The 22,813-nt window shown below is 36.6% G+C and overlaps 1 protein-coding gene across 1 annotated transcript; it reads left to right on the top strand.

The window, feature by feature from the left end:
- The first annotated feature begins 2,319 nt into the window (after window positions 1-2,319).
- LOC106141078 (uncharacterized) lies at window positions 2,320-22,805 on the top strand. The gene is made up of 4 exons (XM_060947550.1): window positions 2,320-2,455; window positions 19,529-20,926; window positions 21,008-21,142; window positions 21,744-22,805. Exons 2-4 carry the CDS (start codon window positions 19,591-19,593, stop codon window positions 21,860-21,862), a joined length of 1,590 nt encoding a protein of 529 aa, XP_060803533.1. The 5' UTR covers window positions 2,320-2,455; window positions 19,529-19,590; the 3' UTR covers window positions 21,863-22,805.
- The last annotated feature ends 8 nt before the right edge of the window (window positions 22,806-22,813 follow it).

Here is a 22,813-nt window from a genome sequence, read left to right as displayed (position 1 = left end):
CACCACGACTCACCACACCACAACCTTAAAGCTAGTTATGGCCAGAATAAGTCAGAAGTTACCACTAAAGTAAGTATGTCGGTTTTGGTTGCTTAAACCTGAAAAATCGACTTTAAACAAAAATAGCAGAACCTTGAACGACCTTTCTAGCTATGAATCATTGCGTGAACTTCTTTTAAATTGGGCAAATTAGAAAGAGACATTCCCAATATCATGTGACTGTATTGCAATGTCCTCATATCAACGTAAAACTCTTTTGGTAGTAAGCAAAACAATTATAAATTCCTGAATAAAAGACATCAACGAGTCGTTCGTTGACGTCATTTTGTTTTGACAGTAAAATCATGTCTTCTTAAGAATCACAATGTTTAATTCTAAACCTTCATGACTTAAAATAAATTATTTGACTTAGGATCACACATTATAGATACAAATAGGTAAGGCATTTATATAGGTAATGGTTTCAAATGATTCTTTACTAAGATATAAACTTGAATTTTTCATATTTGGTTACAAACAATAATGGTACCATGTGAAAATTATGAAACAGATTCATTCTTTTATCTGGAAAAGATAAACATACCTTCACAATGCAATGGAAAGTTGACAGACACGTGTCTAACTTTCGCTAAGCAGGGCTTAATTAATGGAAAATCTAAAGTAAAAATATAACAAAAAATCTTTTATATAGCAGGAAAAAGCTAGCAGAGGCCTTGTAGGAAGACTTAATCGGATCACATAATTAATAAAGATTGTCTTAAGAAAACACTCGACGAAAACGACTCCTAAAGCCGTATAAGTGCTTTGCTAAGTTTCCCACCAAATAAAAATATATTTATGCATCCATCCCACCAAAGAAAATATATTTAAACACAGTTCCTGTTGAGAGTTTTATGAATAATTATTAAAACCACCGTCGCAAAACGTAATAGTAGAACATCGCTTGTACTAAGTATACAAGAGAAAATGTAATATTTCCGAGGTGTTCGCTCATGCTATTGTGTGTGAGACACACATTTTCCATTCTAATGGTTAGCATAAATTAATGACTTGTACTTCGTTAAATAACTCTTAGTTCTCATACACCACAATTAAATGATATTAAAAGAGTATCTCAACCGGAAAATAATCAGCATACGACTGTGAATTAACTCAACTTTCGTTAACAATAAAAGTAGTGAATAGAAGTGGAATAGACACCACCCACTAAGGAGCAATTATATATTCAATGCTCTTACATCATAGGGAACCACAGCCGCGGAAAAATCTTATAACTTAATGTAAGTACCGAGATAACTGTAGTGTACTGCCTCGTGCTAAGCTAAATCATCACTCCAAGAACCTTCTAAATACTGCGTGTGCAAGATGCAGTGAAAAATGAATGAATATAATTGATATTTAAATAGTGACAGGCTATGCCGTTGCCATTAAGAAGAATCCCAACTTTATAAGGTATGTATAGTGTATTGAATATACCAATAACTCTGGAATTTCAGCTCTCAGAAAAACTTGAAGAATTTCGGAAAATTTTTGCTAAATCGGAACAAGAAATAAAAACGTTACGTTTTTACAGTTACATTAGGTACAAATCTTTACTAATATTATAAAGCTGAAGAGTTTGTTTGTTTGAACGTGCTAATCTCAGGAACTACTGGTTCGAATTGAAAAATTCTTTGCGTTGAATAGACCATTTATCTAGGAAGGCTTTAGGCTATATAACATCACGCTGCAACTATTAGGAGCGAAGAAATAATGGAAAATGTGAAAAAAAAATTTTCATTCTTGAGGGCTCAATGATGCCCAAAATAATTTCACGCGGACGAAGTCGCGAGCATAGCTATTACAAAATATTGAGAAAATATCCAAAGTGAATGTCCTTCTCAACAATTTCGGATCTTCCGTAATTTAATTATAGATATAAGTAATTATTCTGAAACATATTTGGTTTAAAAAAATCTTATTTACTTAGGTAATTACTACCTATATGTAAAGGAAAGTTCTCTACAGAATTCAAAAAGCTATTGATATGAAAAGATGGCAAGTAGGTAATGAATATGCGTCTGCACCTAATTTATTATTTTGCCTGTACTATAGGTGTTTTATAGTGGGTGAAGGATCAACGCTTGTTGCACCTTTGGCCCGGCCTGCACTCTGGTCCGGGCGCCTCGGCGCCGGCCGCTTGCCGCGCTTAACAACAAAGCCTTGGTCGTCGTCTAGTCAAGTCAAGATGTGTCTGCGCATCGTGCAGTGCACGTGCACCCGTCACGCATCACGGACACCCAGAAATTCGCTCAGTTTGTCCCTAGGCTTCGCGTCAGGCGCACGCATGGAGTTTCGGCACTTTTCCCGCGCTTAGTGACTATGGTAAAAAAATCTTGTGATGTTCACGAAACGGGTCTACCTGAAGTGCATCTGAAAGCTCGCCTTTTGGAAGCTGGCCTGGAGTAACAATTTCGTGAGTATCGTCTGTTTGGGGGAAGATAGGACTATGACCGTGTCGCGCCTCCTGTAGGCTAAATAAGAATGAACCGATCTGTACTGAACCTGTTGTTAACCTTGTTTGTTAAGATCGACGAACTTTTGCTGGCATGATCTGCAGTTGTTTCTGATGTCCAACTAAGAATAATAATTGTTAAAAGAATATCAGATGAATCAACCTTTAAATATTTTAAATTGTGTTAATACGTAACATGTGAATCACTTATATGAATCGTATAGAAGTTCTAACTATGAAGTGACCAAACCCAATTATATTTGTAATAAAAAAAATGACATTCAGCAATGCAATGTACGCTATTAATGTACCTTAAAAATGACCCTTTATATTTAATTACTATGTTAATTCGGCAATTAACATTACATACTGCCGTATAATTTTGGTTTTCCTAGTCCCACCAGCAAAGCCTTTTCCCAAATCCCAAAACATTGGAGTCTGATAAAGTCTATAAAATAGCCTCTCTAATGACATCATTAACTAATTCAATTATATAAGTTACTATTGTTATCCCAACTAAATGTTTATGGAAAACTGCAACATTAGTTGAGGTTATCAGATTTAAAAAAATACTTGTGAGTTTTGGCCCAGACATTCTGACAAACTGAACAACAAGGCAAGTTAATTTCAAGTATGACAAATTATTTAACACTAAAGATCCCCTAGGATGTCAGATTTTGGGGGCCTGACTAAAATGTTTAATTACTTTTAGTGGATAAAAGCAACATGCAATACGTCTTACAATCATGACATTCCAAGGCTTGGGGTAACCAATTCTTCTTAAGCAAGATTTTCAATCCTTTTAAAAGTTTTTCTAACAATACTCTTATTTAAATAGAAATTAAGATGCAATGAGCTCCCCAAAGTTTAAATTACTTCACTTAAAACTTATGAAAGTGCTATAGTTAACAAACAATGTTTTGAATTTTCAAATGTCGAAAATCAATTTTATACCTATATTCTACTTTTATGAAATCCGCCATACCATTAACAGACACATTTAGCTTAATGAATGTCCATCTCAAATTTAAAACTAGTATGCGAAACAATTCATCACTTTTTTGGAATTCCACGAACAAAGGGAGTTCGAAAACGAGACTTTTGTATTTTACGAACAAATAAACTAAAAACTGGAAGCTAAATGGCAAAACAAGGCAAAGGATGAGAAGCCATTACCAGTTTAAATAATGGGCATAATCGGCTGCATCCAGTAGCCAGCACCCCAGACCCAAGACGCCTTTACTTTCATTTACATAATACGCCCATATAAGTACTTTCGATCTGTAGAAGTTTTTTGTCCTCATTAGAGTGCGTATACCAAGTCAGAGCCCTGAATAAATTACAGGTTTATAATTGTATGAAATTTTAAAAATAGCCTTTCCATCTCCTATCTGTATTAAATATTTATGAAACATTTATTCACAAACTATACTGACGTATATATAGTCAGCAGAAATAACATTTCATTTTTACGGGGCTGTTCACGAATATTGATAGGCATGTCTTATTTTTCTTTTTATATATTCAAAAGTTAACATGAAAGAGAAGGAAAATGTAGAAGCCCCACAAGTTTGATTACTTGGGTTGCGAAGATCAGGCGACAATTACTCAAATGAGATTCCTTCAGAATTCACTCAATAAAATAACGATAACTTTATGTTGGAATAACTTAGTAGATATTCCAACATTGAACATTATATGTAACATACTCGTACATATGCGTACGCACTCTTCATATAAAACTTATTCTATTTTCGATCTTTTATACTGTGATGGTAAGCGATGGCAAAAAGTGCTACTGTAGGCTAATAATATGTAGTTATCCTATTACAACGGCTCGATATGCAAATGACGTGAAGTTCTATAATTAGCTAGGAGATTACCTGTCTCCATTTAATTTTGATCCCTGACTTGACTATATAGGTATGATTTTTTTTGAATCAATGATGAAATGACGAAAAATAAACATATGTAACAGACCTAAAAAAATTATTCGAAATTTACTGAATAATTGAAAAATCAGAAAGTTATTGAATATGCTCTTATAGTAACTATGTAAAACTACACATTCAAGCAAATTAATGTACGTTAAGTTCAGATCTAATTATGCTTGATTCCTCGGAGATTAGGCGGCATTTTAATTACCTGACCACCAGACACTCAAATCGAGGTCATAAACAGCTATCATGACATGATATAACATTACGTTTTAGATACATTAACCATAGATTTTGCAGATATTATTACGTTAACTATAAATGTTAGTGTGTTTTAAATTACAAAGATTTATTGTCCTTCATTATTTTCTCTATAAAGGAAGCATTCGATGCCACATTCCACGGGGCGGCTCGTCTGAGGCGCGGGGTTGTAAAATCGAGGCTTTGGTCGTAAACACTTTGATTTATTAAAGTGAAGCTATTCTGCGGCTGGACGTCCATTTCAGGGCTATTGTCAGTACACCTTTGGCATCAAGTGGTATCGCCGGCGTATTATCTGCTGTCAGAGAATCTGAAGCCGCAGATATTGAGAATTTTGTATTTAGTTTCGCCGTAATAAATTGCTTATATAATGTAGTATTAATATGCAACTTTCTTAACTTATATCCTTAACCTAGGTAACTTTTTATAACAAAGGGGGAAAAGGGGTTAAAAGAGGGGAATGAAAGATTGTCAGTGCACTTTTACGGCGAACGAAGTTGCGGGCAACATCTAGTTATAAATAAACATATTAGTATATAGGTATATATAATTTACAATTTATGACATAACTGATTTTCTTATAATATACTGAGTCACAAATGACAACACCAGAGCTCTCAAGCAATACTGAACTAGAATAGTTAAGGCTATATAATTATCTGCCAGTAGAGCAGTAAGCAACTACCATAATTGAAATTGTCAGAACTATCATTAAAATTATGAATGATATATAACGCACTTAGATTTCTATCATTTACGATCACCGCTTGAAGGTTTACTGTAAGTAGGTACATGCTCGGATTCATTGCGAAGTAAAATGAACAGTTTTATTTTATAGGATTACTTGTTTTATTGTTACTTTATTATATTAAAGTATTTAAGTATCTTATCAGTATTCAGTGGTTGTATTTTTAGGGTAATGAAGTTAATTATAGTTAAAATTTACTACAAAATGGTAAGATATGAAACAAATATCAATAACCAACAGAAGCCAAATTGGTTTTTTTTTTAATTTCTGTCTATATGTATGTATGTTTTTGCACTATATACCTGTTACCATTGTTTTTGTTATTCGCATGCATTAATTAAAGTGCAGTCACAGAAGTCAAGAATCGCTTCGTGTACCTAATGATCTGATTTACTGACGATGATATTTTCATATTCAAATTAGATAATATAGTTATGAAAAGTTTAACAAACTACATGACTTATGTAGAAAAGTAATAAATATAAATAATAATCCTGAGATACGTGACTCTAAATCACTGTCCCAATTTAAAAAAATAATTAAAATTTATTACCTCTCCAAGCCTTGCTAATTTGGTATATATTGTATTTACTTTATGTAAGTTTATTATTTTGTATTTATATATGTATTTTATTATATTTTATTTATGTATTTGTTTATGTATGTCTATTATTAGTTGTGTGAGTGGAGTACACGCCTGTCACCCTTTCCATCATGTCTCCTATCTCGGGTCTGCTGGAAGAGATTTCTTTTGAAATAAGCAGAACCTTTGTAATTTTGTTTCTTGTGTTTATCAGTCTCGATGTTTTCTGTGTACATAAATAATAGTAATTAATATGATTTTTTTAAACATTTTATATATTATGGTAAAGTAGTAAATTAAGTTTAACAAACTTAATTTACTACGTTCGACGTGTAAGCGGAGTGCGCAACTTAGAATATTTCCTACTGAACAGATATTTTTGTTATCCACTTTCTGGTTATACGTAAATTCATGAGTTTGTTAAACTTTTAATAACTATATTATCTAATTTGAATATAAAATTAAAAAAAAAACACACTTTTGGCTTCTGTTGGTCATTGATATTCGTTCCATATCTTGAAAAAATTCTTAATTTAATGATAGACTAGCTGACCCGCGCAACTTCGTTTGCGTGTATCCCGCTACTTCGACAAATACAGTCAACGCACCAACACATATTGGATACTAATTTTCAATTCACAATAACTTCTCTTTCCCTTAACCGCGTTTAAAATATTAAAATGTTTTTTGGTTTCTGTGACTCTTCTTTGATCGCCCCCCCTATCAGTTTTTGGAAAAAATATTTAAGTAATGTACAGATTTTTTTTTGTCTTATATGTATAGATCAAAGTCGTAGTACCTACTTTTTAATATTATTTATTTTTTATGTACCGTTTTTATAGGGACGCTGCCCCCGCCGCCGCGGCCGGCCCGTACCGCGCCGCAATACTAATATCGTGATATCTCCTAAACTATATGTCTAAATAACACACTGTAAACTGCAAAAATAATCTAAATTAAATGCTCGTGATGATGAACTTACTTATTTTGATAAGGATTTATGTATTATTGGTTATATCACCAGTTAAACATCACCCAACGAATTAAATGTTTTTTTAATACAGAAAAGTAGTTTTTGTGACTTAAATAAAAAAGCTGGATATATGTCATCGCAGACTTTTTTGTAGAACTAATAAAGACCAATGTTTTTGCTATACATTTTTCTTACTTGTATCCAACGGTATAAGCGGCGCACGCACAAATGCAATCTTCAATTATATTTTTTTTCTGACTTCTTGGACATAAATCGCTATAACTCAGCTAATATAGTTTCAATGTATTTCAATTATATATAAAAACCTGTCGGAGAAAATACTCTTTCTATTAGTGAAAACCGCATCAAAATCCGTTGCGTAGTTTTAAAGTTTTATGCATACGAAGGGACTACAGACAAAATGGGCGACTTTGTTTTATACTATGTAGTGATGATGATATGCTCTACTGGCAGATAGTTTTATAGCATAAACTATTCTAGTTCAGTATTGCTTGAGAGCTAGCTAGAGAGAGAGAGAGTGACTTAAGTATATTTTCAAAATAAAATCAGTTATTTTATATATTTTTTTTATATACATATATACTGATATGTTTATTTATAACTAGATGTTGCCCGCGACCTCGTTCGCCGTTAAAGCGCACTGACAATTTTTCATTACCCTCTTTTAACGCTTTTTCCCCCTTTGTTAAAAAAAGTTACCTATGTTTAATTTATAATATTAATGTTGGCCCATAATTCAAGTACCTATTACCATCAAATTAATTCTGCATAGCATATTCAGTCCATGCTTAGTATTATACCTAAACAAAACAATTATTGTACTTTATACATAATTATCTTTTTGGCTCTCCATTTTCTTCATCTTGAAAACATATAATATCATTTTCACATGACTTTAAAGAGTGGGTAGACTTAAGACTTTTAAATGCAACTGAATTGTATTCTAATCGCCATAATTAAACCTTATGCAATATGCCTCATGTTATTTCCGAGGTTTACGTTCCGGAGTCTTCATAGAGGCGTCACAATCTCACAATGTGAAAAGGGAAGTCATTACGCGGTCCAATGAGTCAATTGAATGGTGATATTTGACACACACCCACTTTCGTCGACGTCGGTTTACATATGCGACTAATAAGATAAACCTAGTTAGCTAGCAGTTTAGGCATAAAATATAAAGACAGTAAATAGGTACATACATAAAGTCACGGCTAAATCCCTTGCGGGGTAGACAGAGCCAACAGTCTTTTCAAGACTAATTTTAACAAGAAAGGACAGAAACGGCTCAGCTGGTATGGCTGTTTAGGCATTGTACTTATTCTATCAAGTATAGGCCCTTACGGGGCAGACCAAGTCTATACTCGCAATACTTGAAGGCAATGTTTAGCTGGATAGCTTAATAAAGTTATTGAGATCCAGATAGTCATAGCTAGCCGTCTGCCTAAAAGATAGATAAAACTCAGTTTTACAGCTTTACTGTATTTCACAATCTGCGCGAGAAGCTCTCATATACTTAGTACCTAGTTATGTTTTTTTTTACCGAGTATATCCGTTTCAGAATTATATAAAATTAAATGAATGCACCGTTAAAGTAATTATCATATAAAAATATATTACTAATATTATTTCTTTATGCCAAATATAAACCGTCACGCTAGCATAGTCGCTTGATCGCATGCAGTTATTTTAAAAGGAAGTCTTGTTTTTGGAACATGAAACTGAATATGTTGGATATATAAATGACCATTTGTCACGGTATTCATCAGTTTAAAATGTTTAACGATTTTAAGTACTTTAGGAGTAATACCTAAAAATAATTGAAAATGTTACCCTTACATTTTGTAAATCCAGAAATCTTACTTAACAGTTTACAAATACTCAAAACAATTAATTCATGATCATCATCATATTGTTCTTAAAACTTTCATTCCTTAATTTTATCTGTTTATATTCGTATTTAAACCTTTACCTATTTTAAAATTTTAATTTTAACAAGAAAATTATTGCATATCGTTATTTAAAGTGATTTTTTATTCAGATAGCACCATGTAACCTAAATAACCAAGTCTGCTTCGAGCCGTCGTAGAGTGCAGACGTGCTCCGATGCGCTCCGCAAAATAAATTTGCAAAATATTTTTAATTGAGTAATGAGTAATAAATTAATATTTTTTTAAAAAAATAAGTTGTTCTTAGTGAAGGTGATATATGTGCAACACCTGGACCCCAACAATCTCTAGCAGCTGGACCAGGATTGCCAGGATTTGTCCGGATTGCAGTGCTCGTACAAGGAACACGTGGACTTCCCGGTATTGTGACCACGCCCAAGTCGGGCCTTCGCATTTTCATGACTGAGTGTTTTAAATAATTGACTCCCATTTTAAATTTACTTTTATTCAGTAAACTGAATATATACTCTCCCCTATTTACAACTTTTACAAATTTATATTTTAAACCATAACTAACTGGCGATTATTTGCCTTCCTATTAGGTAGCTCCCTCCTTTTTAATTTTATATTGTACTCTATTCTCTTATTTTACCACTTTTACAATTTTACTTTTAAATCATGACGCATAACCAAACGCCAAAGTCAGTGACATTCAAAAAGACACTCACCTGCCAAGAAGCTTTCCAAATATCGCCTTCAGAATTTAGAAGTCGAAATACCTCACCGTCGGACTCCCCCGTCGGGCCATCCTCGGAGGAAGAATTCGCCACCCCCAATACACGGAGCAGGTACATACATCATTACCCGAAGACGCCGCTCCTGAAGGAAGAGTATAGGCGCAAGATTCTAACGGATGAGGACAAAAACACACTGTGCGGCTCCATCAGGGACATCCTCGAGGAGGTTTTGGCAGATGTCGAGTCTGCTCTGCGGTTGAAGAGGACAACCAAGGACGCTGTCATAAAAAAGATTAAAGAGGCCGACAACCTGGTGTGCGACCTGGCTGCTTGTCAGGAAATAAAGAATATGACACCAGGTCAACGACCCAGCGTGAGGACGCAGACCTCTCCCCCCCCTCAAAATCAAGAGAAAACAGAAGACTTGAGTAATTGTTTGAAAATATTGGCTGACAGAATAGAAGAGAACTCTAAGGTTTTACAGGAGCTCCAAGGGTCGATTAACCAACGGACCGATACATGTACAAATATAAGTACGCAGCCTCTTACCTACTCCCAGGTTGTAGTTAAGATGAAGGAACCACCCGTCACCTTACACTCCGTCATTGTCAATGACAAAGCAGGAGTGGAAACAGGTGACGAGGTGCTGGATCAAATAAGAGAAGCGACGAAAGACAGTGGGGAGTGGATAAGAATAGAAAGAATTAGAAAAACAAGAGATAGGAAAGTTATTATAAGTTGTAATTCAGAAGAGGGTAGGGAGAAATTAAAAAGAAAAATAAACAACATACCCAAATTACAGGTGAGAAACATGGAAAATAAAAACCCCCTCCTTATTTTAAAGAATGTTTTAATGAAGAACAAAAACGAAGAAATTATTGAAAAACTAGTGCAACAAAATTGTAAGTTGATAAAGGATCTAAAGGAGGAGGATGGACAAATTATAATTAAATTTAGAAAAAAGGCTAGGAACCCCCTCTTGGAACACGTGATCATGAGTGTTCCTCCCAAAATGTGGAATACGTTGGTCGGGGCCGGCTCAGTGCGCATCGACATGCAGCGGATTCAGGTGGAGGACTATTCTCCACTGGTCCAATGCTCGATGTGCCTGGGTTACGGCCACGGAAGACGCCAGTGTAAGCAGACAGCGGAAAGGTGCAGCCACTGTGGAGGAGAGCACAAAAGGTCGGTGTGTCTAGGCTGGATGGCGGGAGCCGTCCCATCGTGCCTGAACTGCCGGGCGGACAGAAGTGAGGTGAGTTACGACCACAACGCTTTTAGCTCTGCCTGTCAGGTCAGGCAAAGGTGGGAGGCTCTCGCCAGATCCAGGATTACATACGTGTAAACATGGGCTAGGGGCTTCTCCGGGCGTGCAGGGCACCCCGATTGCCGAGTTAATGTCAAGCCATTAAGCAAAGCAATGATGTTAGGCATGCTGCTGCACGTGCGTGGAGACCAATCTGAACCCAGTTTGCACCGGAAATTATACATGTGGCTCCGAATCAGCTAATAATAATTATTCGCTGGAACGAAGGCACGCCAAGTTGCTATGTAAAATAAATTTTATGCTATATTAACTATATTAAAACTGACTTGACGACATTAGGTTATAAGTAGCAAAAGTATAAATAAGACAAAAATTTAAGTATGTTTTAATAATAACTTTATAACGTTAAAATAAGAATAATTTAATGTGAGGTACTTTATAAGAATGAAAAATTTTAAAGATAGACAAATAGTGATAACCTTTGGTTATAAGATATTGACGACACCATACGGTAGATAATAAAGAGAATCGTGGCAATTAGCGAATCGCGCTTATTGACGCAAAGTAATATTTCGATTTTATTGGTTTAGTTGCCAGCATTTATTAGTTACAAAAATAATAAATAATATTGTAAAGAATAATAGTATACAGGTATAAAATAAAAAGCCATAAAAATGTTGTATAATATAATAGCTACTAATTTAATAGTAATAATAATGTTAAAAATAGAATTGTGTTAAAAACATTATACTGAAAATAATAATAACAAACTCTAACAGATATTGTAAAAGAAGCAGACTATGACAGTGTAATGTAATGTAAAAGTTTATCACATACAATGCAAATAAAAATGTATAAAAATGTCTCTGTAACCCACACAGAGAGAGATTGGCAATAAACTCCCCCTGGGTGTGGAGTAACACCTGGGGGAAAACTAAAAAAAAAAAAAACCTAAATAACCAAGTATGTAACATAATTGAATTGTATGGGTAGGCCTAAGACGTACACATATATAATTACCATCTTTTTATCCTTTACGGGGTTGACAGAGCCAACAGTCTCCCAAAGACTGAATGCATTAAGCCAGCTGTATGTTAATGGTGAAATTTAGATTCAAATAGTGACAGCTTGCTAGCCTACTTATTGCTAAAAGAATCCTAAATTTTTTAGCCTATCCCTTAGTCACATTCAGCGCAATTCTATTACTAATTCAGACAAGTTTAATTTCATTAAGCGCGTAGTAAATGTAATTTGACTTGTATGAAATAGTTACTGAATGTTTATTTAGTAAAATGGAATATGCGCTTGGACTAACTCTTTTCCTACTTTATGTCAGAATTAAAACAGTTTTGGATTCTTTTGTCAATCACAACCATGACTTTCCTAATGGTTGACACAAATGTAACGCATGCTTGCGAACATCACTTACTAGAATTACACCGTAATATATTTGAGGGCAAGCTGAACGAACCGTAGAGAATTCTCTATTATTTCCACCTTAAAGCTTTTTATTTGATGGCGACAGGTGACATTATAATATTTGTAAACCGTATAATTCCTTTACATGTTTTTACTTTATTACCACATTCTTAACATTTTTGTTTTGTATAAGTACTCGTACATACAATTTGTTACATTGCACAGGTTGAGCTAGCTCACTAGAAATTTTGTTTTGGGATTTTTACTTACCTAACTTACAGCAATCTCAACATTTATAACAAAAACTAGATAAATTGTCGTGAAAGGCGACTTAGGTAGATAGGTTTATAAATAACTAATATTAACATTGGAATGTTGTGATGTGAAAGAAGATGTAGTTACAGGAATAGAAAAGGGTATGTTGAAATGGTTCGGTCATGTGGAGAGGATGAATGAAAACAGGTTGACTAAGCAGATATACAAGGAGAGTGTGGAGGGAAAGGTCAGGGTGGGAAGACCTAGACGAACATATCTTGATCAAATTAAGGACGTCCTGGTGAAGGGTCAGGTCAAAAGTGCCCGAAACCGCCGAGCTTGCATGAAGAGAGTTATGAATGTGGATGAAGCAAAGGAAGTATGCAGGGATCGTGGCAAGTGGAAAGAGGTAGTCTCTGCCTACCCCTCCGGGAAAGAGGCGTGAGTTTATGTATGTATGTATAACATTCATCTAGCGTTGTTTTACAATCCAATATAGATTAGGTTCCTTCTTCTGCAAAGGTTGTGGAGGTCATGATCGCAATCCTGGCTCCTCTCCAGAGAGGTTGGGTTCAGATATAACCGGGATTAATACCAGGAGAAAGAAGAAGACTAGATTATTTAAACTAGTCTTCTTCTTTCCTGTAAGAGTGAGATGATACTAGGTTAATTTTGAGTCGCAAGCCCAACAATTATTAAAAATATTGCTGACGTCGCTGTAATCGTTCGTTGAAGTCTTTTATACGGCATTTATATGTGTGAATGATATGACACATGACAATATTTACAACATTAACGGTTTCTTGATCAATAAAATTTGATGAACCTTAAAGATACAATAGGTGAACGTAATGCTAATAGCATTCTCTACCAGTCAAACCTTTAGAAGCAAGCAATCTTATCTGCGGGTTTTGCGTTTTGTTTATTACTTTTATAAATCGTGGTGATAATAAGTACCTACTTAGGTCAATCACACGTATATATACATACACTATTGATTAGTGAAACTTTCGCTGCGTTTCCAATTTCGGTGGCATGTGTATCGATTACGTTTTTTTTCATAGCAATGGACTACTATTAAGTCACACGATAAACATTAGCCGCAGTATAATTGTTAGATGAGCGTACGCCGACAATTGGCACGAAACTCGTATTTTATCTTCGAACGGTTAAATATGTGGGGATATGACTGGCGTTTGCGGTATTTATTTTGACGATTTGGAAATACCCGTTCGAAGGTACCCAGGTTTAAGTCTCACAAAAGTCATGAGCAAGTATGAGTACGTTCGTAACTTTGAACGCTTACCAACCATTTGGATATGTGACTAGTTTCAGCTGGGCTAGATTCCCCTGCAAGATAACGGAGAACAGACAAGAGTCGCTTCGGGTAAAAATCTTACTTGCTCTACATATAATCGTGGATATAGACGAACTGTGGCGTTCGCTCGGTCTAACTCTGATTACTCATGTATGTATCTAGACTAACATCAAGAGGAGTTTTATTAAGTCAAAGAAGGTTTGATCATACATAAATGCACGTTACAATACGCATACAATAAACTAGACTGCCAACGACTTAGCGAATAAATGATTTTGACGCGTGATAAAATGACACAGAGCATGCTATGGAGATCTGTGAAATATCTGCGTCACGCTGAGATGTGCGCGATGCAAGTGAAACAATAGGCGATGCAGGAATGTGACGTGGCAGCTGCGCCGGCGCACTGCTAGACTCACAATCAGTTCTGCCGAGTTTCACCCTGAGTATTCGCGTTGTTACTTTTACGCGCGCGGCCGCGCACGAACGCTCTGTTTCCCTAACACTTATTGTCTGCAATACTTGTGTCGGATGATAACTTTGACTTTCCATTCATGTGGTCACCATGGTATAATGCGACTTATAATCGTACAACGCTATGAATTGACGAATCCCTCTCCTTTCCCATATTCCCAGTTGTGCACCCACTGGCACAGTGCTTCGGGGCCTAAGGCCCGCTTTTCTTCATTTATCTTTCCACTTTGGCCAAATTGAAGCATTCAATGTTTTCAAATTGGACTAGACGATTCCCAAGTAACAATTAGGCGCTAAAGTAAGATTTATAATAAGTCTATAAAAGCGCTAACTACATTCTAAAGTGGTTTATGGGTGTAACAAATTAGTGTTAGAGCGCGCTCTAACCCTACTTTACCCCCGAATTAGGCACAATTTTTATATCACTTAAGGTTGTATAATGACGGTATACAAGAGTTATGGTAATTGGCTAAGAGGTACAATCAGTGCTATAAGAAAGTTATTATAGCGGTAACAGGATCTCTTAGCGATACAAGAGGGGTAAATAAGCGTCAACTGACTCCTTAAGCGGTACAGTAGAGATACAAAGGCGTTAATTATATTTTCAAGCGCTAAAAGGGAGGTAAATTGGTGTTTTGTAACGGTCTGAACGCTATTCAAGATAATTAAACTAATTTTGTGATCTAATTATAAATAATTTTATTTTCAATGGCTATAAGTTTACGACTAATGATTTTTATATTAAACAAAAAAAAGTGATATTGTATGGTGCGAAAGGAAGCATATTTTTGCTGCGAAGGGAAGTACACTGTGAATATGTTACATATTTATTGGCAAATAATTCGAGCGCCCGATGTATGTTGTCTATTTACTGAAAACTTTTCCACGTATTTACAACAATTTTTGTTTATTTTGGTTACGACGCCATTGTCAAAAACAAGTAGTCAATATAAGAAATACAGTAGTGACCTTAAGCGCTATTACTTTACCTTTAGTCACAAAAGAGTAACAATAGACGCTAGAGGATCTGTTATAGCGAAAAATTATACTCCTATTTGACTTAAGGTAATGCAAGAGAGTTTTGTATAGCTTCAAGCATTTGGTTCTATATAAGATTAAATTAACACTATTGTAAGGCTGGTAGCGCTTATTAACGCTATTGTGCAACTTTAGGTTCTTGTAAAGAGTTTATTATCACCTGCATAGCACTTTTGGTGGTAGTAGCTAATTCTTATTCTTATTTAGATCTAAGAGTTCTAAGATTCACTTAAAGCTATAACACAAAATGCTGTGCATGTACAACAGTGTTGAGATTTGCCATAATACATCCATAACCTTTAAGCTCGCCTAATTGTCGCGCTTGTAACTCTGTATTATAAGTAGAAGTGATATACGTTACTTGGTACGCCACTTTATCGCCAATAGTCATAAGTGCTGCTACTGTAATGCCTTTGTAGCCCACTAAGTAACAAAATAAGCTCTAATCGTCGCCTAAATGTTTGTTGGGTTATTTCTCATAAAAATCTTAACTTATTACTTTTTTTGTTAATAATTTCTGTATCTCCTCTTGAAGGTGCTTATTTCTAGCAGGCATTATATAGGATTTTAGCAGCGTCTCTCTTTATACTGGTTAATCTATTAATTATAATTAATACAAACCATAAAGGATTTTTCTCTAAATATTTATTCTGGGTACTTGTGAATATTTTAATTTCGGCTGAGTTTGAATTTCAAAAAAATCCTAACTCAAAGAAAAATATGTTAAGTCAATATTAGGCAGGAGCAACAATTTTGTTTAAAAGTTCATATCTTTTAACCTATCCCTTACTTAGGCCCTTTGCTCTACTTTACTTTAAATCAAAAGAAACAATATAGTAAATATTTATTAAATTTATACCCATAAATACCTTCTTAATTAATAACCATATCCTAACTATATATTTTCATTCGCGCTGTTCGTTTCTCAATAAAAAGAGTAAATACCCTGTCAGATGTTTATTATTCTAGGCAGCGCGCAAGCCTCTTTCATGTCATAAGATCGACGGGAGCATGCGCCGGCGGCGTCCTGCAGCTCGCAACTCACGAGCAGCGCGCCCTGCGAATACTAACCAACCTCCATACAATTTATACCAAACGTCTACATGCGTCAATATTTCTTTTGCAATTTACTATTGATAAATGTACGACTTTAACATCAGTTCATTGAATCGCCCTGTTCGATTTATTCTACTTAGGTGTACCAGCTTAAGATTTATAATGTGAAATATTCCTTAGACGTAAAGTAAACGACGTTAAGTAGACGAAAAGTATGTACCTACTATATTTCTTTTGATTATTAATATATTAAAAAACCAAGAAGCGTCCACTAAAAACATTAGATATGTTAAAAACTTCAACATTCATTTTTATCTTTGTTACATTAACTAACTCTACATCGTCTGTTCTTCAATGCAAAAAAAAACAGTATAAAAATTTAATAGAAAAATTTTATACATACTCGTAAATATTAAAAGTAAGTTAATAAAGGTTTTGTGCTGCAGGCTACACCTCTCATACTAAGTAGGTATAATCTTCTCCAAGCAACCTTTTAAAATTGCGTAAGAAAAAAACATAAGTGGGAGAATTAAGATGCTCGTGTGCTTGGTTAATTACTTAATCTATCAATTCCATAATTTTATGACTCGGTTTGAAATAATTGAGCCTGTTTATTTGAACCTCCAAAGCTATTCAAGCTTCAACTATCGACATCCACGTCAAAACACAGTTATCTACATACAATACAACCATCGAAAGCATAAGGCGAACCAATTACGTAAATACGGACATCAGTATGTATCTCGAGATAGAGATTTGGAAGTGATCTTAGATAACGCGGTACCGTTGGCGAGATCACTCGCTCGTGCGATTGTCGGATCGCCCCAAGTGCTGCGCCGGCGCAGACCGTTACTTTAGCACCAATCACCAAATCTGCCTACAGTACGTTTTGTAAGGTATACAGTTTCGGATAATAAGTTTAAAGTCACGATTCGGTCCCTTGTACCTTTCCGCGTAATCTCCTGACAGAATTAGAAGCTTCCTTTTACGGAACGAATGCATATTTATATTCGGTATTTAGAATGGTCGTAGATATTCCTATCGCCAAGACGGATTGCGGCCGCGGTGATTTATTTTGTTATGATGACGGCGTGATAGGAGGGTTGGAGATAATGCATTGCCAGTACTTTACCGGAGCGTGAACGTCGCTTTTACAGTAATGCGAAGTAATTCTGTGGCTGACACCTTCAATTCTATGATTTACGCTAACTCGGAGACAAAAGCTAATGCTTTTGCATTAATTAAATACAGAGTTATCCTTGTGCCAGTGCTCCAGGTACATGGTTTGCAACCAATTTCATCTGAAAACGCCTGGTAGGCTGTATAGGTATTTGTTGTTTTTATTTCACTTTCTACATACATACACACTCACGTCTTTATCCCTAACTACTCGTACTAACTGTCTCGAAAAGACTTAAAGGCCACGATCAGTTCAGTTATATGGTATAAAATGAAATTAATATTATTTCGCTTACCTACTCCTTACCGAGGAATTAATTACCTATAACGACAACAAGTGCATTGTTGCAATCTGTCGTCGTGTAATTAAATAAAATTAATTTCTATAACTAAAAGGTGCGAAAAAGTATCTCGTTTTCCTCGTGACAATGACTGACAAGATATCTTTATCCCACGATTTGATAATAACAAGAGGCGAATGAGATTAAAAGAAAAAAACATAACTAAAAATTATTTTCCAAAAACAATTTTAAAGTTTTCCTGTTTCATTCAACTATGTCACACAGTCTTGCAGTGAATATAGTTTATTGAAATAAGCTGGGGTGAAAAAAATAAATCGCTTGGAATCCTGGTGTTTTTTTGGAATAAGTTCGTTGGGGAAAACCGGACGATTATGAGTCTTACGACGTGAACGCAGGTAACTCACCCAGGCCTTACGGACGAAATTATTCGATCGTTGCCCTTATCTGCCCCTTGGTGATTTCGCGAGACGGACAAAGCCACATTCCAATTTGAACGGTATGTCAGTATACAGGGTTATATTTTTATCTTCAAAGTATGTGGTTAGAATGGGTAGGTCCCAGAATAAAGATTTCGACACTTAAAACAAATATAATAATAATAATTAATGTTATAAAATCTCAACTTACCTTATACTTAAAATGACTCGCGGTGTCTGGCTGTATAGTTGGAGTGCCTACTTTATTTCTTACATGTCGTAGAAGATACTATTTTTGACAAATAATTTCATATCGGATAAAGTACCTTAATGCGATCATGGGAGGACGGGCTTTCAGCAGACGTCAATCGAAAATACGCAATATGATGAAATAGAATTATGTATAAATTTCGCATTGTGTTTAATGTATGTCGTCAAGTAAGTATTATCTACCTACTGGTGTAAAAATTCGCGTAGGCGGTGAATGAAATCAGGTTGTTGAGAAATGTAGCTACATAATAATATTATGCAGTCATGACAAGGCAACATAGTGATTATTTTATCTTAGCAGAGAACTTAGTTCTTTATTTATGGTTATAAAAATTTTAACAAGTACAGTTACCAAACAATAAAGTATAATTATATCTACATATATTATTTAATATTAAAAAAAAACTATTCAAAATTATAAGCAAATATAATTCAATTTTACCTATTTTCGTGAGGGTTACAGTTTACAGGGATTGTTTTTGAATAAAAATTATTTAAAAATAAGAACAAGATGAATTTTTTTAGTAAAAAGGTAACGTCTCACGAAACGAAGTAGTAAAAATGCCAACAACGTTAGGATAAGGGCACGTTGGGTTTCTTTCTTTTTTCTTTCCGAGTAAAGCACGATCCTTAAAGTTAAGTATATTCCTAGTCACGTTTTGAAGCGAAGACGTTAAATCGCCATAAAGCCAGACTCGACCATTGCGCCCTTTATGACCAAGAATAAAACAAAAAGGAATAATGATTCGCAAAGTTCCTAGAGGTGGATGGCGAGGGCGACCGGGGCGTCGAACCGGTTTCCATGAGATTCTTTGTTTGGTTATCGCTGTCGAAACGTCGCGTCTCGGGGCGGCATTTCATAGCTTGACTGACGTGTACCTTTTATCGTTTCAGAGATAGCAAATCGCGCGCGGATGAGCGTGCAGCGAGACTCGGGCCCGTAGCGCCGCGCGCTCATGGCTGCAGGCGAAGTGCGCGCGCTGCTGGTGATGGCGGCGTTGGCCGCTCTCGCCACCGCATACGCCGCCCGCTTCGGCGACCGCCTGGCTCCGCGCGTACCCGCCGCGTACGCTCCTCGCAACGCTCCGTCAGAACATCACTATACCGATGCTGATTACGAGGAGACATATGAACAGGAATACGAAGAACAGAACCTTTCGGTCGAAGAGGAAGAAGCTCAAGCAGAAACAGAACCGCCGCCGCGACGTCCCGCCCGTACTGAAGCGCATCGGCTCGAGATGAGTACGGAGTACTTTGTGGTTCCCGAACGAACATCATCATCGACACCTTCGCCAACTTCAGTCAAGACCCTTGTTTCATCGCCCATCCCGGTACTTAAAAATACAACAATAATAACGACGTTACCGCAGCCGTCTCAGGGCATATTGAGGTTAGAGCCATGGGCAGTGCCGATATTAGCGTTGGCTTGTGTGACTATAGTAACACTTGGCGGTTTTGAAGCATTCGTCGTATGGGGAGCTAGCCGCAAAGCTCCAAGTCAGCGTCACCTATTACTGGGACAGACACTACTTTTTGGATTGTTATCATGCGCAGCAACAGCAGCGCTTTTTGCGATTACTCCGACAGCGTTCACTTGCGGAGCCGTCCGTTTTGGAACGGGTGTAGCTTATGTGATCGTGTTTGCATCATTACTAGTGAAATGTGTATTCTTATTGAGTTTAAACGGAGGGGTATACCTGCCAGCGGTGTATCAAGGACTCCTGTTATTTTTCGCAGTGATGATACAAGTAGCAATCGGTGCTCAATGGCTGGGCGGTTCGCCGCCGCGAGTCATAAGTGGCGGCGGACGTTGCGACGCTGCTTTATCTGATCTCTTATTATCATTGTCGTACGCGGCGTTCCTGATAACAGTGGTGTGCGGCATAGCGTTGAGATCGCGTGGTATTCGCGACAACTACCGCGAGGCGACCCATATCGCAGGAGCTGGTGGCGCGACGGCGGCCGTATGGGTATGCTGGGTGGCGGCGGCGCTGGGAGCACCAGAGCGGCACAAAGACGCATGCGTAGCGGCGGGTTTGCTCGCTACGTGCGCAGTGGTGTTCGCGCTCATGTTCGCGCCGAAGGGTCGCCGCCTGGCAGCGCTGGGCCGCGAAGGACGCTGGGACGCGGACCGCGAGGAAGGCTTGAGCTCCCTGGGCGCCGGAGGCTCGGGCTACTCGCCGTCGTTCTTCCACTTCAAGCCGGTGAAGTATGGCATGGTGTCGGCCGCGGCGCCATTGCCAGCTCCCCCGCTCGCGCTAGACCGCAAGGAGCCGCCCGCTCAGCCAGCCGGTTAGTTAAGTATCTAACGTGCGCTAACAGTAAGAACTGGCGCTTTGTGCACGTGATTGACCGCATATGTTCTGTTCGCAGATCTGTACGGCGCGATGTTCGCGAGCACTACGCACCTACACTCACGCCCTCTGTGTTCTCCACCGCACTACCCTCTACACCCCTTAATGCACTACCAATACAATTATCCCCCCTTCCACTATCTTCTACCTCCAGGTAATTACTGAAGAAATATCACGCTATAGGTTTATAAAACTCTGTAAGCACTATGCACAACTAGCTCTATATATGTCTCCAAATGCTATTCTTTCTGCTTTCGTTTTTCAATCGGTCTTTAAAAGGAAATACACTCAATCCATACTTGCAATGTATTTTTCATTTTAGATATGTACTGCAATCAAAGAAATCGGAAAATAGCCTTTTAATATTCTGATCTCCATGGCTGCAATGTAAATATGCTTATAGCCTTTAGCTTTTTATCAGTATTTAAAGAACTAAGGCTCTTAAGATACTTACTGAATTAAAAGTAAACAATCTTATCTCCATCCATCCATCTATACACTTAAAGAATAAAGTACCATTAAAAGTGATTGATTTAGATATTTATAATTTTTTTCTTGTAATGGACATACCTAAACTCACATAAATTAATTAAAAATTTAATTATAGGTACATAAAAGGACCTTAAACTTAGTCTTAAGTTTAGCAAGCAACTTAAGAAAAAATATCATCATACACCCATCCCTCCACAGTTGCTTCCTTATGCCTTGATAATCCTTAAGTGACCTAAGTATTCATAGCAAACATACAATTACAGGCGTGATGGTGCGTCCGGAGGAGGGCAACGTGTACACGAGCGTGGAGCCTACCTTCAGCAGCAACCCCAACGTGTACTTCCAGCGCACGGAGCCGTTGCACGTCGGCATGATGTACTGAGCCCTGACAAACCAGCGTTCTGAGGGAACCACTGGGATTTGGCAGCGCATTGGCGCCACTGTTCTACAAACTGTTTAAACCGCCCGTTAAAGCGGTCGCGATGTTTTACGAGTTATCGTATAACTTGTACAAGGGAGGCATGGCTTTATAGTATATTTTTTCTTTAAATAAGTTCCTAAAGTATGTTTCATTTAATAATTTTTTTAACGACACCAGTTTGGGTGTGGGTGACGGTTTAGAGAGAAATTCTATTATTTTTCCAGACAATGAAACAAGTATAATGTTAGAACTAAAAACAATTAAATCGAAGCCATATCACTTTGGTACAAGGTATGGGATGCGTAAAATGGAGCTAACGCTTTACAACCTCGTGGCCACCTACCTAAGTTGGCCATAACGACGAAGTATTTCGCTGCCGTTTTAAGTATCACTTATAATATACTGTAGTGCAAACATACAATAGTTCAACCCATAGAAAGATTTCTATTGTGTATTCGTATCTCTTTAATGGCAAAGCCCACCCTAGACTTATCCAGTTTTAGGTTGAATTAATTTAGATCTAAAAAAAGTTACTTTTGAAATATTCCAATTTTGAAATGTTCAATTCAATTCATTCAATATTCCTTCCAAGATTCTATTATTCTACATGCATCTACTTTCTAGTCATTGACTTATGATTCGAAATTTATGCAATATGCACTCTCACTCGTAAATTGACGATCAAATACTATATAGCAAATTATTAATGGGCTTTGTAAAGTGTACCTTATTCAGCAGCAAAGTTGTACATACATTACAACATTTAATGTAACGAAAATAGCTGTTTGTGATTTTAGATTGAACTCAACCCACCCTGATATTGAAAAGCAGCAAAATAATTACTTATTTTAGATATAAGAACCCATTATATGTAAGTCTACTGTCACTACGATAATGTAAATAAAACTGAAG

Source organism: Amyelois transitella, chromosome 13 (assembly GCF_032362555.1).
Source record: "Amyelois transitella isolate CPQ chromosome 13, ilAmyTran1.1, whole genome shotgun sequence".
Lineage (NCBI taxonomy): Eukaryota > Metazoa > Arthropoda > Insecta > Lepidoptera > Pyralidae > Amyelois > Amyelois transitella.
The sequence above is the reverse complement of the archived record's forward strand: the minus strand, read 5'-3'. Positions and strand labels throughout refer to the sequence as shown.